The 17,100-nt window shown below is 48.8% G+C and overlaps 1 protein-coding gene across 4 annotated transcripts in view; it reads right to left on the reverse strand.

The window, feature by feature from the left end:
• The window catches only part of LOC143277844 (solute carrier family 2, facilitated glucose transporter member 1-like), a 47,215-nt gene that overhangs the window by 16,385 nt on the left and 13,730 nt on the right, over positions 1-17,100 (reverse strand). For 2 of the 4 annotated variants that reach the window (XR_013053793.1, XM_076582757.1), the window contains exons 1-7: positions 15,559-15,683; positions 12,545-12,860; positions 12,101-12,192; positions 8,507-8,602; positions 3,149-3,309; positions 1,798-1,922; positions 97-267 (exon numbers count right to left, since the gene is read on the reverse strand). Coding sequence is in view for 3 of the 4 variants with exons in the window: in XM_076582757.1 (XP_076438872.1) it covers positions 97-267; positions 1,798-1,922; positions 3,149-3,309; positions 8,507-8,602; positions 12,101-12,192; positions 12,545-12,605 (706 nt within the window). In the remaining variant the exon portion in view is untranslated. Of the gene's footprint in view, positions 1-96; positions 268-1,797; positions 1,923-3,148; positions 3,310-8,506; positions 8,603-12,100; positions 12,193-12,544; positions 12,861-15,558; positions 15,722-17,100 lie in introns of those variants that run through there. The other 2 variants (XM_076582758.1, XM_076582759.1) reach the window with 2 other exon arrangements.

The raw sequence follows: 17,100 nt of genomic DNA on the forward strand, positions 1-17,100 counted from the left end.
CATACTAATGACTAACATCTTCAGTAACAACACATACGACGTGACCATCACCAGGACACACACACACACACACACACACACACACACAGAGGTTACCTAGCAACACGTGCCAGAGGGAGTGGTTTCCGAGGACCTCAGGGAAGCCGAGAGCTTGTGACAGCAGCAGTCCACTCACCACGCCCAGCTGGTGCAGCACGCCCAGCGCCCCGCGGATCTGAGGCGTGCTGATCTCCGACAGGTACATGGGGGACACACCCGTGTAGATACCTGCACACAGTGCACACCTGGAGATAGCTGACAGGTACATGGGGGACACTCCCGTGTAGATACCTGCACACAGTGCACACCTGGAGATACCTCACAGGTACATGGGGGACACTCCCGTGTAGATACCTGCACACAGTGCACACCTGGAGATACCTCACAGGTACATGGGGGACGCACCCGTGTAGATACCTGCACACAGTGCACACCTGGAGATAGCTGCACACAGTGCACACCTGGAGATAGCTGCACACAGTGCACACCTGGAAATAGCTGCACACAGTGCACACCTGGAAATAGCTGCACACAGTGCACACCTGGAAATAGCTGCACACAGTGCACACCTGGAGATAGCTGCACACAGTGCACACCTGGAGATAGCTGCACACAGTGCATGCCTGGAAATAGCTGTACACACCATATACACAAAGCACCACATACACACCATGTACACATAGCACCATATACACACTATATGTATATAGCACCATGCACACATTATATACATGTAGCACCATGTACATACTATGTACACATTGCATCACATGAACACCATGTACAGAGAACACCACATACCCATTATATACACACTATATACACACAGCACCACATATACACCATGTACATACTATGTACACATAACACTATGTACACATGTGCACACTATGTACACATAGCACCATGTACACACCATGTGCACACTGTGTACACATAGCACCATGTACATACTATGTAGAGCCAGCCCACACTGATCAACTCATAGGCCCCACCCTCCCTGCAGGTCACTCACCACAGCAGAAACCAACCAACAGCTGGCCAACAATGATCATCTCATAGGCCCCGCCCTCCCTTCATGACTGACAGGTCACTCACCACAACAGAAGCCAACCAACAGCCGCCCACCAATGATCATCTCATAGGCCCCGCCCTCCCTTCATGACTGACACGTCACTCACCACAACAGAAGCCAACCAACAGCCGCCCACCAATGATCATCTCATAGGCCCCGCCCTCCCTTCATAACTGACACGTCACTCACCACAACAGAAGCCAACCAACAGCCGCCCAACAATGATCATCTCATAGGCCCCGCCCTCCCTTCATGACTGACACGTCACTCACCACAACAGAAGCCAACCAACAGCCGCCCAACAATGATCATCTCATAGGCCCCGCCCTCCCTTCATGACTGACATGTCACTCACCACAACAGAAGCCAACCAACAGCCGCCCACCGATGATCATTTCATAGGCCCTGCCCTCCCTTCATGACTGACAGGTCACTCACCACAACAGAAGCCAACAGCTGCCCAACGATGATCATCTCATAGGCCCCGCCCTCCCTTCATGACTGACACGTCACTCACCACAACAGAAGCCAACCAACAGCTGCCCAACGATGATCATCTCATAGGCCCCACCCTCCCTTCATGACTGACAGGTCACTCACCACAACAGAAGCCAACCAACAGCCGCCCAACGATGATCATCTCATAGGCCCCGCCCTCCCTTCATGACTGACAGGTCACTCACCACAACAGAAGCCAACCAACAGCCGCCCAACGATGATCATCTCATAGGCCCCGGCCATCTTGCTGAAGAACATGAGGGCTGCAGCCACAATGCCGATCACTGCGTTCAGGGCCGTGCCGTACTTCCTGTCACATGTACACACGCACACACACACAACGCACACACATGCACACACACACACACACACACACATATCCACAGATGATAATGAATGAATGGTTTATTCATTATAGGCCAAGGCCCCTAGACGTAGGGGTATGCAATAACATAATTATACCATCACACAAAAATATTGGAATACAGTCTGTTATGAGCACAGTGTCTCTTTATCTTAAATGCGCAATACAAAAATACACACTGATATTTTACTTCCTTCTGATTTGCTTAAGACATTAACATACTAAAACGGAAGAGAGTAAGCTGCCTATGATATTTTTCTGGGATATACTGTTAACTCTTTCCATACGAACGGCTTCTTCTTCTTCTTCTGCGTTCCCCGTGATCATGGATACGAACGGCGAAAGAGAGGACGCTAACAGCGTTTCACCCCAATTACCATCATCAAAATATTGCAATCGGAAGGCTCTTATACCGAAGACGTGAATGTTGACAAAGAATACCACAATTCTGACGACGGAAGCTAAAGGTTGGGTCATTCAGACACCCACTGGACATCCGAGGGGTCTGTGTAGAGGAGAAGAGAGGACTGGCCGTACTGAGTGAGTTAAACTCTGAATCACGAGACATACTGGAACAAAATGTACTTCATCTTCTTCGCAATTTCCATTATGTGGGCATGTTAACTTTTTATCGGTTTGGGTTTTATACGTATAGTGATGAACACGAATATCTGACACACCAAGTCGAAATTTTGACATAATTTGGATTACAGCACGATTTAAATTTAGATGTAGATATGGTCTGACGAATGCAAAGTCTCAGTGAACAGAGAGTACGTTTGAAACCTTTCACTTGTCTGAATGTGGTTTTTCCAGTTCTGCCAATTACAATCTATTAGTCTTTGGCGAAAGTCATGAATAAACAATTCGACATTTCCTACGCTTTGACTGAGCCACACATGCCCATATCCAAATTCAAATAAACATGTTCTTTCATTGGTAACCCAATTATTTTTGCCTGCAACATTTACGCACAGATAGAGATAGAGAAAGAGAGAGACAGAGGGTACTCATTACCGACACTAACTCTCGTGCACACACACACACACACACACACACACACACACACACACACACACACACACTAACACACACACACACACACTAACACACACAAGCAAAATTTTCGCACCCCCCACCTCCCCACCTCCTCCTCCCACCACCCCCCGTACCTGCCGAAGCAGTCAGCCCACCAGCCAGCGCAGACCCCGCCCCCACAGCCCCCCACAGCGAAGATGGCCACAATGAGAGCAAAGAGACTGGTCAGCTTGCTGTCCGATAGCCCCGCCCCCCCACGTGACACGTCCGTGCTGTTCATGAAGGATTTGATCATCTGGGGGAGGGAGGAGGGGAGGAGGTCGTTTAGTCATTGAAGGAAGGAAAGGTGTAAATAAATGAATAAATAGATAAACCAATAAACCAATAAATGAATAAATAATACCTTACCTAACTCATGCAGGAAAGAACAGTGGAAGATGATCAATCAAACAATCAATCAATCAATATGTATATATATATATATGGATATATGAATAAACAGCCACAAAATTAAATGAATGAATGAATGACCCTACTAACGAACGAACATACATATAGATGACAGACAGACAGACACTGACGGCCTCACGAGCACTGATGACAGACAGACAGACACTGACGGCCTCACGAGCACTGATGACAGACAGACAGACACTGACGGCCTCAGGAGCACTGATGTCAGACAGACAGACACTGACGGCCTCACGAGCACTGATGACAGACAGACAGACAGACAGACACTGACGGCCTCACGAGCACTGATATCAGACAGACAGACACTGACGGCCTCACGAGCACTGATGACAGACAGACAGACAGACAGACACTGACGGCCTCACGAGCACTGATGACAGACAGACAGACACTGACGGCCTCACGAGCACTGATGACAGACAGACAGACAGACACTGACGGCCTCAGGAGCACTGATGTCAGACAGACAGACAGACAGACACTGACGGCCTCACGAGCACTGATGACAGACAGACAGACAGACAGACACTGACGGCCTCACGAGCACTGATGACAGACAGACAGACAGACAGACACTGACGGCCTCACGAGCACTGATGACAGACAGACAGACAGACAGACAGACACTGACGGCCTCACGAGCACTGATGACAGACAGACAGACAGACACTGACGGCCTCACGAGCACTGATGACAGACAGACAGACAGACAGACACTGACGGCCTCACGAGCACTGATGACAGACAGACAGACACTGACGGCCTCACGAGCACTGATGACAGACAGACAGACAGACACTGACGGCCTCACGAGCACTGATGACAGACAGACAGACACTGACGGCCTCACGAGCACTGATGACAGACAGACACTGACGGCCTCACGAGCACTGATGACAGACAGACACTGACGGCCTCACGAGCACTGATGAACAGACAGACACTGACGGCCTCACGAGCACTGATGACAGACAGACAGACACTGACGGCCTCACGAGCACTGATGACAGACAGACACTGACGGCCTCACGAGCACTGATGACAGACAGACACTGACGGCCTCACGAGCACTGATGACAGACAGACAGACACTGACGGCCTCACGAGCACTGATGACAGACAGACAGACCACTGACGGCCTCACGAGCACTGATGACAGACAGACAGACACTGACGGCCTCACGAGCACTGATGACAGACAGACAGACAGACAGACACTGACGGCCTCACGAGCACTGATGACAGACAGACACTGACGGCCTCACGAGCACTGATGACAGACAGACAGACACTGACGGCCTCACGAGCACTGATGACAGACAGACAGACAGACAGACACTGACGGCCTCACGAGCACTGATGACAGACAGACAGACAGACAGACACTGACGGCCTCACGAGCACTGATGACAGACAGACAGACAGACACTGACGGCCTCACGAGCACTGATGACAGACAGACAGACAGACAGACACTGACGGCCTCACGAGCACTGATGACAGACAGACAGACAGACAGACACTGACGGCCTCACGAGCACTGATGACAGACAGACAGACAGACAGACACTGACGGCCTCACGAGCACTGATGACAGACAGACAGACAGACAGACACTGACGGCCTCACGAGCACTGATGACAGACAGACAGACAGACACTGACGGCCTCACGAGCACTGATGACAGACAGACAGACAGACAGACACTGACGGCCTCACGAGCACTGATGACAGACAGACAGACACTGACGGCCTCACGAGCACTGATGTCAGACAGACAGACAGACAGACACTGACGGCCTCACGAGCACTGATGACAGACAGACAGACACTGACGGCCTCACGAGCACTGATGACAGACAGACAGACACCTGACGGCCTCACGAGCACTGATGACAGACAGACAGACAGACAGACACTGACGGCCTCACGAGCACTGATGACAGACAGACACTGACGGCCTCACGAGCACTGATGACAGACAGACAGACACTGACGGCCTCACGAGCACTGATGACAGACAGACAGACAGACAGACACTGACGGCCTCACGAGCACTGATGACAGACAGACAGACAGACAGACACTGACGGCCTCACGAGCACTGATGACAGACAGACAGACAGACACTGACCGGCCTCACGAGCACTGATGACAGACAGACAGACAGACAGACACTGACGGCCTCACGAGCACTGATGACAGACAGGACAGACAGACAGACACTGACGGCCTCACGAGCACTGATGAGCAGACAGACAGACAGACACTGACGGCCTCACGAGCACTGATGACAGACAGACAGACAGACAGACACTGACGGCCTCACGAGCACTGATGACAGACAGACAGACAGACACTGACGGCCTCACGAGCACTGATGTCAGACAGACAGACAGACAGACACTGACGGCCTCACGAGCACTGATGTCAGACAGACAGACAGACAGACACTGACGGCCTCACGAGCACTGATGACAGACAGACAGACACTGACGGCCTCACGAGCACTGATGTCAGACAGACAGACAGACAGACACTGACGGCCCTCACGAGCACTGATGACAGACAGACAGACACTGACGGCCTCACGAGCACTGTGACAGACAGACAGACACTGACGGCCTCACGAGCACTGATGACAGACAGACAGACACTGACGGCCTCACGAGCACTGATGACAGACAGACAGACACTGACGGCCTCACGAGCACTGATGACAGACAGACACTGACGGCCTCACGAGCACTGATGACAGACAGACACTGACGGCCTCACGAGCACTGATGACAGACAGACAGACACTGACGGCCTCACGAGCACTGATGACAGACAGACAGACACTGACGGCCTCACGAGCACTGATGACAGACAGACAGACACTGACGGCCTCAGGAGCACTGATGTCAGACAGACAGACAGACAGACACTGACGGCCTCACGAGCACTGATGACAGACAGACACTGACGGCCTCACGAGCACTGATGACAGACAGACAGACACTGACGGCCTCACGAGCACTGATGACAGACAGACAGACAGACAGACACTGACGGCCTCACGAGCACTGATGACAGACAGACAGACAGACACTGACGGCCTCACGAGCACTGATGACAGACAGACAGACAGACAGACACTGACGGCCTCACGAGCACTGATGACAGACAGACAGACAGACAGACACTGACGGCCTCACGAGCACTGATGACAGACAGACAGACAGACAGACACTGACGGCCTCACGAGCACTGATGACAGACAGACAGACAGACAGACACTGACGGCCTCACGAGCACTGATGACAGACAGACAGACAGACACTGACGGCCTCACGAGCACTGATGACAGACAGACACTGACGGCCTCACGAGCACTGATGACAGACAGACAGACACTGACGGCCTCACGAGCACTGATGACAGACAGACAGACACTGACGGCCTCACGAGCACTGATGACAGACAGACAGACAGACAGACACTGACGGCCTCACGAGCACTGATGACAGACAGACAGACAGACACTGACGGCCTCACGAGCACTGATGACAGACAGACAGACAGACAGACACTGACGGCCTCACGAGCACTGATGACAGACAGACAGACAGACAGACACTGACGGCCTCACGAGCACTGATGACAGACAGACAGACAGACAGACACTGACGGCCTCACGAGCACTGATGACAGACAGACAGACAGACAGACACTGACGGCCTCACGAGCACTGATGACAGACAGACAGACAGACACTGACGGCCTCACGAGCACTGATGACAGACAGACACTGACGGCCTCACGAGCACTGATGACAGACAGACAGACACTGACGGCCTCAGGAGCACTGATGACAGACAGACAGACACTGACGGCCTCACGAGCACTGATGACAGACAGACAGACAGACAGACACTGACGGCCTCACGAGCACTGATGACAGACAGACAGACAGACACTGACGGCCTCACGAGCACTGATGACAGACAGACAGACAGACAGACACTGACGGCCTCACGAGCACTGATGACAGACAGACAGACACTGACGGCCTCACGAGCACTGATGACAGACAGACAGACAGACAGACACTGACGGCCTCACGAGCACTGATGTCAGTCAGACAGACAGACAGACACTGACGGCCTCACGAGCACTGATGACAGACAGACAGACAGACAGACAGACACTGACGGCCTCACGAGCACTGATGTCAGACAGACAGACAGACAGACAGACACTGACGGCCTCACGAGCACTGATGACAGACAGACAGACAGACAGACACTGACGGCCTCACGAGCACTGATGACAGACAGACAGACACTGACGGCCTCAGGAGCACTGATGACAGACAGACAGACACTGACGGCCTCAGGAGCACTGATGACAGACAGACAGACACTGACGGCCTCACGAGCACTGATGACAGACAGACAGACAGACACTGACGGCCTCACGAGCACTGATGACAGACAGACAGACAGACACTGACGGCCTCAGGAGCACTGATGACAGACAGACAGACACTGACGGCCTCACGAGCACTGATGACAGACAGACAGACAGACACTGACGGCCTCAGGAGCACTGATGACAGACAGACAGACAGACAGACACTGACGGCCTCACGAGCACTGATGACAGACAGACAGACAGACACTGACGGCCTCAGGAGCACTGATGTCAGTCAGACAGACAGACAGACACTGACGGCCTCACGAGCACTGATGACAGACAGACAGACAGACACTGACGGCCTCACGAGCACTGATGACAGACAGACAGACAGACAGACACTGACGGCCTCAGGAGCACTGATGACAGACAGACAGACACTGACGGCCTCAGGAGCACTGATGACAGACAGACAGACAGACACTGACGGCCTCAGGAGCATTGATGACAGACAGACAGACACTGACGGCCTCACGAGCACTGATGTCAGACAGACAGACAGACAGACACTGACGGCCTCAGGAGCATTGATGACAGACAGACAGACAGACACTGACGGCCTCAGGAGCATTGATGACCCCCGTGTTGTAGCCGAAGCAGAAGGACCCCATGACAGCCAGCAGTACTGCCAGCACCAGTCTTCCCGTCACCCCCTGCAACACACCACGTGACTTTCAAGTCACCTGCCTCCACACCACGTGACCGTAACATATCACGTGAACATCACACCATGTGACCGTCACATGTCACGTGAACATCACACCACGTGACCGTCACATATCACGTGACCATTACACCACATAACCTCCACACATCACGTGACCTCCACACCACATGACCTTCAAGTATCACGTGACCATCACACCACGTCACCATCATACCCAGGAAATGCCACAGATCACTGATGATACACAATTATAGTCCCTGCATAATGTACCCAGCTAACCCTGTAATACCACAGAACAAAATATACCCAGCTAATACCATGTAATACCACAGAACAAAATGCTCCCAGTTAATAACCTGTACTACCACAAAACACCATGTAATACCACAGAACACCATGTAATACCACAGAACAAAATGCACCCAGTTAATAACCTGTACTACCACAAAACACCATGTAATACCACAGAACACCATGTAATACCACAGAACATGTAATACCACAGAACATGTAATACCACAGAACACCATGTAATACCACAGAACACCATGTAATACCACAGAACAAAATGTACCCAGTTAATACCCTGTAATACCACAGAACACCATGTAATACCACAGAACACCATGTAATACCACAGAACAAAATGTACCCAGTTAATACCCTGTAATACCACAGAACACCATGTAATACCACAGAACACCATGTAATACCACAGAACACCATGTAATACCACAGAACAAAATGTACCCAGTTAATACCCTGTAATACCACAGAACACCATGTAATACCACAGAACATGTAATACCACAGAACACCATGTAATACCACAGAACACCATGTAATACCACAGAACACCATGTAATACCACAGAACAAAAAGTACCCAGTTAATACCCTGTAATACCACAGAACAAAATGTACCCAGTTAATACCCTGTAATACCACAGAACACCATGTAATACCACAGAACACCATGTAATACCACAGAACACCATGTAATACCACAGAACACCATGTAATACCACAGAACAAAATGTACCCAGTTAATACCCTGTAATACCACAGAACACCATGTAATACCACAGAACACCATGTAATACCACAGAACACCATGTAATACCACAGAACACTATGTAATACCACAGAACACCATGTAATACCACAGAACACCATGTAATACCACAGAACACCATGTAATACCACAGAACACCATGTAATACCACAGAACACCATGTAATACCACAGAACACCATGTAATACCACAGAACACTGATGAGAAACCACTATTGTCCCTGTGCAGCATACACTTAGCGCACGCAAAAGAACCCTCGGCAACAAAAGGGTTGTTCCTGGCAAAATTCTGTAGAAAAATCCACTTCAACAGGAAAAACAAATAAAAGTGCACGCAGGGAAAAAAAAAAGGGGGGGGGGGTGCACTGTAGTGTAGCAACGCACTCTCCCTGGGAATAGCAGCCCGAATTTCACACAGAGAAATCTGTTGCAATAAAAAAGAAATACAAATACAAATACAAAATGTACCTAACTAATACAAAGACAAATACAAAATGTACCTAACTAATACAAAATGTACCTAACTAATACAAAGTTAAACGTTAGTAGGACCAGATGCCATTTCAAATAAAATGTTAAATCAACTACCAGATAAGTTCCTCAGATTTCTACATAATCATATTCAATATTGTTGGTCAAACGGGACTTTGCCCACTTTATGGAAACAGTCCATAGTGGTTCCTATCCTCGAACAAGGCAAGCCAAAAGCTGATAAAAACAATTATAGACCAATTTTTCTGACTTCACAAGTTGGAAAGTTATTGGAAAGAACTGTGCTCAACATGTTTCTTCACTACTCTAGGGGGAAAAGCAACAAACAAAGCAACTGCGGTTAACCAAGCAGGTTTTAGAAAAGGGAGAACAGCAGTTGACCACCTAGTTAAAATCACTAACCAGATTAAACACCAATTTGCTCGTAGAAAAAAATGTGCTAGCCAACTTCTTTGACATAAAAAATGCATATGACCAAGCATGACATTCAAGATTACTCTATAAAACAAAATCAAATGGTTTATCGGGCTGCATGTTTAATTGTTTAAAAGCTGTTTTAAGCAATAATCAAAACAAAGGTAAGAAATACTTACTCTAACTCCAGATCACTTGACATGGGAATCACACAAGGGTCGGTAATCACACCAATTCTTTTCAACACCTTAACTCACGATCTTCCACAGTCTTTATCAAATAATGTTGAAAAGGTACAATATGCAGACGATATATGCATATGGATGAAACTAACAATGAAAAAAATATCCCTCCTAGATCGATGAATTATGCAAAGAGGCTGTATCAAGAAGAACTAAATAAGCTGACTAACTATATGTCAGAAAATGGATTGACTCCACAGCCAGAAAAGTCATGCATGGTTCTGTTTGATCCTGGTTATAACCCAGACACATTACCCATTTTCAAAATAGATGGGTCGGTGACAGAACATAAACAAGTAGTAAAACTCCTTGTCGTTATCTCTCACATCAAAACTGACATCTGCAGTTCCATCTGCTTCCATTAGAAATGTCTAATATGATAATCAACATATGTTTGAAATTGAGTTTAATTTGGAGCCCAATTGGCTCTTTGTTGTAATTCTAATGGTTGACTAGTTAGTTTGTTTTATTTCGGTTTTTGGGGGTGTTTTTTTTTTGTTTTGTTTGTTTGTTTTTTTGTTTGTTTTTTCCCTTTTTTTCTTTTTTAATGCTAATTGAGGAGAGAGGAAAAGAGAAAGTAGTGATGATTTAAGGCATGGATGGGGTGGGGGAGATGATAGATTTTCGTCTAAAATCACAAATGCGGATAGGCGTTAAGCAAAAGAACGAACGAACACACACACACACACACACACACACACACACACACACACACACACCATCAGTTGAGCGGTATCGTGCTGACACCATTACCAACTGACCAGACGTTAAACGGCGTATCTCCACACTTCAATACAGGGCAAAAGGCAAGTTCACAACAACACTACACTTTATCTCAAGTAACAGTTTTGTGCTGTGTACAAAGAACACACACACACACACACACACACACACACACACACACACACACACACACAGGGAGTGCATGGAAATGTTATCATACTGACACCATTATTACTGTGCACATTCAGAGCATAAAATTACCTGTGACATCATTATATTATATTATATTATATTCTCTCTCTCTCTCTGAGCCAGAGAAAGGAGGACTGTTTTCACAAGGAGAAACAGCTTGCTGAAATCATCAGTAGCACAAAATGTGTGTGGGTGAGAGAGACACAGAGAGAGGGACGACACACACTATGAACGAGACAGAGAGAGAGAGGGGGGGGGGGACGACACACTATGAACGAGACACAGAGAGAGAGAGGGGGGGGGGGTGTACGACACACGCTATGAACTCCACACAGTGACGTCACATACCCCTTGCCGTGCCGGAGAAGAGCTGTGACGTAAACTCTGCTTCTCGTGATGTTCGTCACCCATCTTCTTGATGTCGCCGTGTGTCTGCTGGTCTGCAACACGTTACACACCCAGTCAACCACTGTGTGTGTGTGTGCGTGCGTGCGTCTCTCTCTCTCTCTCTCTCTCTCTCTCTCTCTCTCTCACTTTTAAGCTATTGACAAAGTGCCAAGTGTCGCAAATCTCTTATTAGTTTATGTTGTTTCAATTCTGTTTTTTTTTTTTTTTTTGTTGTTGTTGTTTTTGTTTTTCCTTTTCTGTTTCATTTAATCTATTTTGCAGCATTTTGTTCTGATTTGTACATACAATGTCACCAGAGCTTTTCAGCTAATAACATTGAACATTTCAGTGTTCAGTGTTCTCTCTCTCTCACACACACACACACACACACACACACACACTCACGTGAAGACACAACGAACACTTCCACGTTCTCCGTCTTGCGTGGCGATGGTGGAGACTCCATTTCACTGACACTGACGATAGCAATGTTCTACAGTTCTGACGTCAGCAATGATCAGGCACTGTCCTACAAGTCTGACGTCAGCAATGGTCAGGCACTGTCCTACAAGTCTGACGTCAGCAATGGTCAGGTAGTGTTCTACAAGATCAGAATTCAACAGGATTCCTTGGGACGAAAGCAAGGAGTGACCAGGTCATGTCCTAGAACTGGTTCACCACGCTGTTTTCCACGAACAAAGGAGTGGGGGTGGAACTATCACTGTGAACAAAGGTAGCAAGGGGAACAACCCCCAGCACTGGAGACCAGTGACAGACACAGTGGGCACACAGCACTGGTCATACACTGTTCTCACGTTCAGCAGACAGCACTGGTCATACACTGTCCTCACGTTCAACAGACACAGCACTGGTTATACACTGTCCTCACGTTCAGCACACAGCACTGGTCATACACTGTCCTCACGTTCAACAGACAGCACTGGTCATACACTGTCCTCACGTTCAACAGACACAGCACTGGTCATACACTGTCCTCACGTTCAACAGACAGCACTGGTCATACACTGTCCTCACGTTCAACAGACAGCACTGGTCATACACTGTCCTCACGTTCAACAGACACAGCACTGGTCATACACTGTCCTCACGTTCAACAGACACAGCACTGGTCATACACTGTCCTCACGTTCAACAGACACAGCACTGGTCATACACTGTTCTCACGTTCAACAGACACAGCACTGGTCATACACTGTCCTCACGTTCAGCAGACACAGCACTGGTCATACACTGTCCTCACGTTCAACAGACAGCACTGGTCATACACTGTTCTCACGTTCAACAGACACAGCACTGGTCATACACTGTCCTCACGTTCAGCAGACACAGCACTGGTCATACACTGTCCTCACGTTCAACACACAGCACTGGTCATACACTGTCCTCACGTTCAACAGACAGCACTGGTCATACACTGTCCTCACGTTCAACAGACACAGCACTGGTCATACACTGTCCTCACGTTCAGCAGACAGCACTGGTCATACACTGTCCTCACGTTCAACAGACACAGCACTGGTCATACACTGTCCTCACGTTCAACAGACACAGCACTGGTTATACACTGTCCTCACGTTCAGCAGACAGCACTGGTCATACACTGTTCTCACGTTCAGCAGACAGCACTGGTCATACACTGTCCTCACGTTCAACAGACACAGCACTGGTCATACACTGTCCTCACGTTCAACAGACAGCACTGGTCATACACTGTCCTCACGTTCAACAGACACAGCACTGGTCATACACTGTCCTCACGTTCAGCAGACAGCACTGGTCATACACTGTCCTCACGTTCAGCAGACACAGCACTGGTCATACACTGTCCTCACGTTCAGCAGACAGCACTGGTCATACACTGTCCTCACGTTCAACAGACACAGCACTGGTCATACACTGTCCTCACGTTCAGCAGACAGCACTGGTCATACACTGTCCTCACGTTCAGCACACAGCACTGGTCATACACTGTCCTCACGTTCAACAGACACAGCACTGGTCATACACTGTCCTCACGTTCAGCAGACAGCACTGGTCATACACTGTCCTCACGTTCAGCAGACAGCACTGGTCATACACTGTTCTCACGTTCAACAGACACAGCACTGGTCATACACTGTCCTCACGTTCAACAGACAGCACTGGTCATACACTGTCCTCACGTTCAACAGACAGCACTGGTCATACACTGTCCTCACGTTCAACAGACAGCACTGGTCATACACTGTCCTCACGTTCAACAGACAGCACTGGTCATACACTGTCCTCACGTTCAACAGACAGCACTGGTCATACACTGTCCTCACGTTCAACACACAGCACTGGTCATACACTGTCCTCACGTTCAACAGACACAGCACTGGTCATACACTGTCCTCACGTTCAACAGACACAGCACTGGTCATACACTGTCCTCACGTTCAACAGACACAGCACTGGTCATACACTGTCCTCACGTTCAGCAGACAGCACTGGTCATACACTGTCCTCACGTTCAACAGACAGCACTGGTCATACACTGTCCTCACGTTCAGCAGACAGCACTGGTCATACACTGTCCTCACGTTCAGCAGACAGCACTGGTCATACACTGTCCTCACGTTCAACAGACAGCACTGGTCATACACTGTCCTCACGTTCAACAGACAGCACTGGTCATACACTGTCCTCACGTTCAACAGACAGCACTGGTCATACACTGTCCTCACGTTCAGCAGACAGCACTGGTCATACACTGTCCTCACGTTCAACAGACAGCACTGGTCATACACTGTCCTCACGTTCAACACACAGCACTGGTCATACACTGTCCTCACGTTCAGCAGACAGCACTGGTCATACACTGTCCTCACGTTCAACAGACAGCACTGGTCATACACTGTCCTCACGTTCAACAGACACAGCACTGGTCATACACTGTCCTCACGTTCAACACACAGCACTGGTCATACACTGTCCTCACGTTCAGCACACAGCACTGGTCATACACTGTCCTCACGTTCAGCAGACAGCACTGGTCATACACTGTTCTCACGTTCAGCAGACACAGCACTGGTCATACACTGTCCTCACGTTCAGCAGACACAGCACTGGTCATACACTGTCCTCACGTTCAACAGACACAGCACTGGTCATACACTGTCCTCACGTTCAACAGACACAGCACTGGTCATACACTGTCCTCACGTTCAACAGACACAGCACTGGTCATACACTGTCCTCACGTTCAACAGACAGCACTGGTCATACACTGTCCTCACGTTCAACAGACACAGCACTGGTCATACACTGTCCTCACGTTCAACAGACACAGCACTGGTCATACACTGTCACCACGTTCAGACCTCAACAGACACAGCACTGGTCATACACTGTTCCTCACTGCCCCTACTACAGACCGGTAACTCTACGGTAACCCCCAAAGTAACCCTGGTGTAACCCCCGTGCTCTGGCCTCACAGTGACAAGCACGGAGCAGAAGTGTACACAGTCACACGATGCTGTCTAGAAGTGTACACAGTCACACGATGCTGTCTTCACCACGTCAGACAACACACAGGCCTTCATCAAGATTTTTACCGTGAGGTCCGGGCATGACAATCCTAACGCTCGCAGGCAGTAGCGGAGTTGAGCATCGTGCCCTGAGAGTGTTCATACTGCTACAATATCAACACCCCTGACAGTGTTCATACTGCTACACTATCAACAACCCTGACAGTGTTCATACTGCTACAATATCAACAACCCTGACAGTGTTCATACTGCTACAATATCAACAACCCTGACAGTGTTCATACTGCTACAATATCAACAACCCTGACAGTGTTCATACTGCTACAATATCAACAACCCTCAGAGTGTTCATACTGCTACAATATCAACAACTACAACAACAGTAGGAGCGGCAGCGGCAGCAACAGCAACAGCAAAAATAATAATAACAACAAGATCAACAATAACAACATTAACAACAACACCAACGGCAGGAGCAGCAAAAAACAACAAAAAAAAACAACAAACAAACAAACAAACAAACAAACAGCAGCAACAACAACAACGAAACAAGAACGAGAGCAACGAAAACAATAAGAATAATAACAACAACAATAACAGTAACAACTAAATGAAAGGAACCAGCTGTGTGTCACTGTTTCCTGTCATGCAAGACTCACTCATCTAAAGGAACCAGAAGTGTATAACTGTTTCCTATCATGTAAGACTCATTCATCTAAAGGAACCAGAAGTGTGTCACTGTTTCCTGTCATGCAAGACTCATTCATCTGTTCCTCTCTCCCACTCCCGCTCTCTTTGATGGTGACTTGGGTGCTAGTCTTTCGATGGGATGATCAACCGGTGTGCCATGCACAGTATGCAATCGGCACACGTTAAAGGACGCGCGGCAACACTGAAGACAGCTGATGCTGCAGAGTGTTGCAGCGAACGACAGCAGTGAAGAAGCGAAGCAGGGAAGAGCCAGCAGGGACAGCCAATCACTGAGCAGGGCGGTGCAGACACCGCTGTGTGCCCGGAGTGTTAGTCACGGGAACGACTTGTCATCTACAGCGCTCTTCACTCTCACTTCAAGGCATGCTGTTTCAGTGTGTGTGTGTGTGTGTGTGTGTGTGTGTGGAGGGGGTGGAGGTGGGGGACTATACGGTGGGGGTGTGGGGGGCGGGGGGTCCTGCCATTATGAAGAACACACACACACACACACACACACACATACACACACCACACCACACCACACCACACATACGCACACACACACACTGACAGACAGACAGACAGTGGCAGACAGACAGTCTAAGTGTGATGCAGACAGGTCCAGTGAAGATGATAAGGTGATAATCCTGTCCCTCTCCTTGTACAGACCTCTGAATGTCCAGGACGCTATGCAGGGAGGAATGCCATGGACACTGTGTGGCCTCTGATACATCGTCA

The sequence above is a fragment of the Babylonia areolata genome, chromosome 35 (genome assembly GCF_041734735.1).
Source record: "Babylonia areolata isolate BAREFJ2019XMU chromosome 35, ASM4173473v1, whole genome shotgun sequence".
Classification (NCBI taxonomy): domain Eukaryota; kingdom Metazoa; phylum Mollusca; class Gastropoda; order Neogastropoda; family Buccinidae; genus Babylonia; species Babylonia areolata.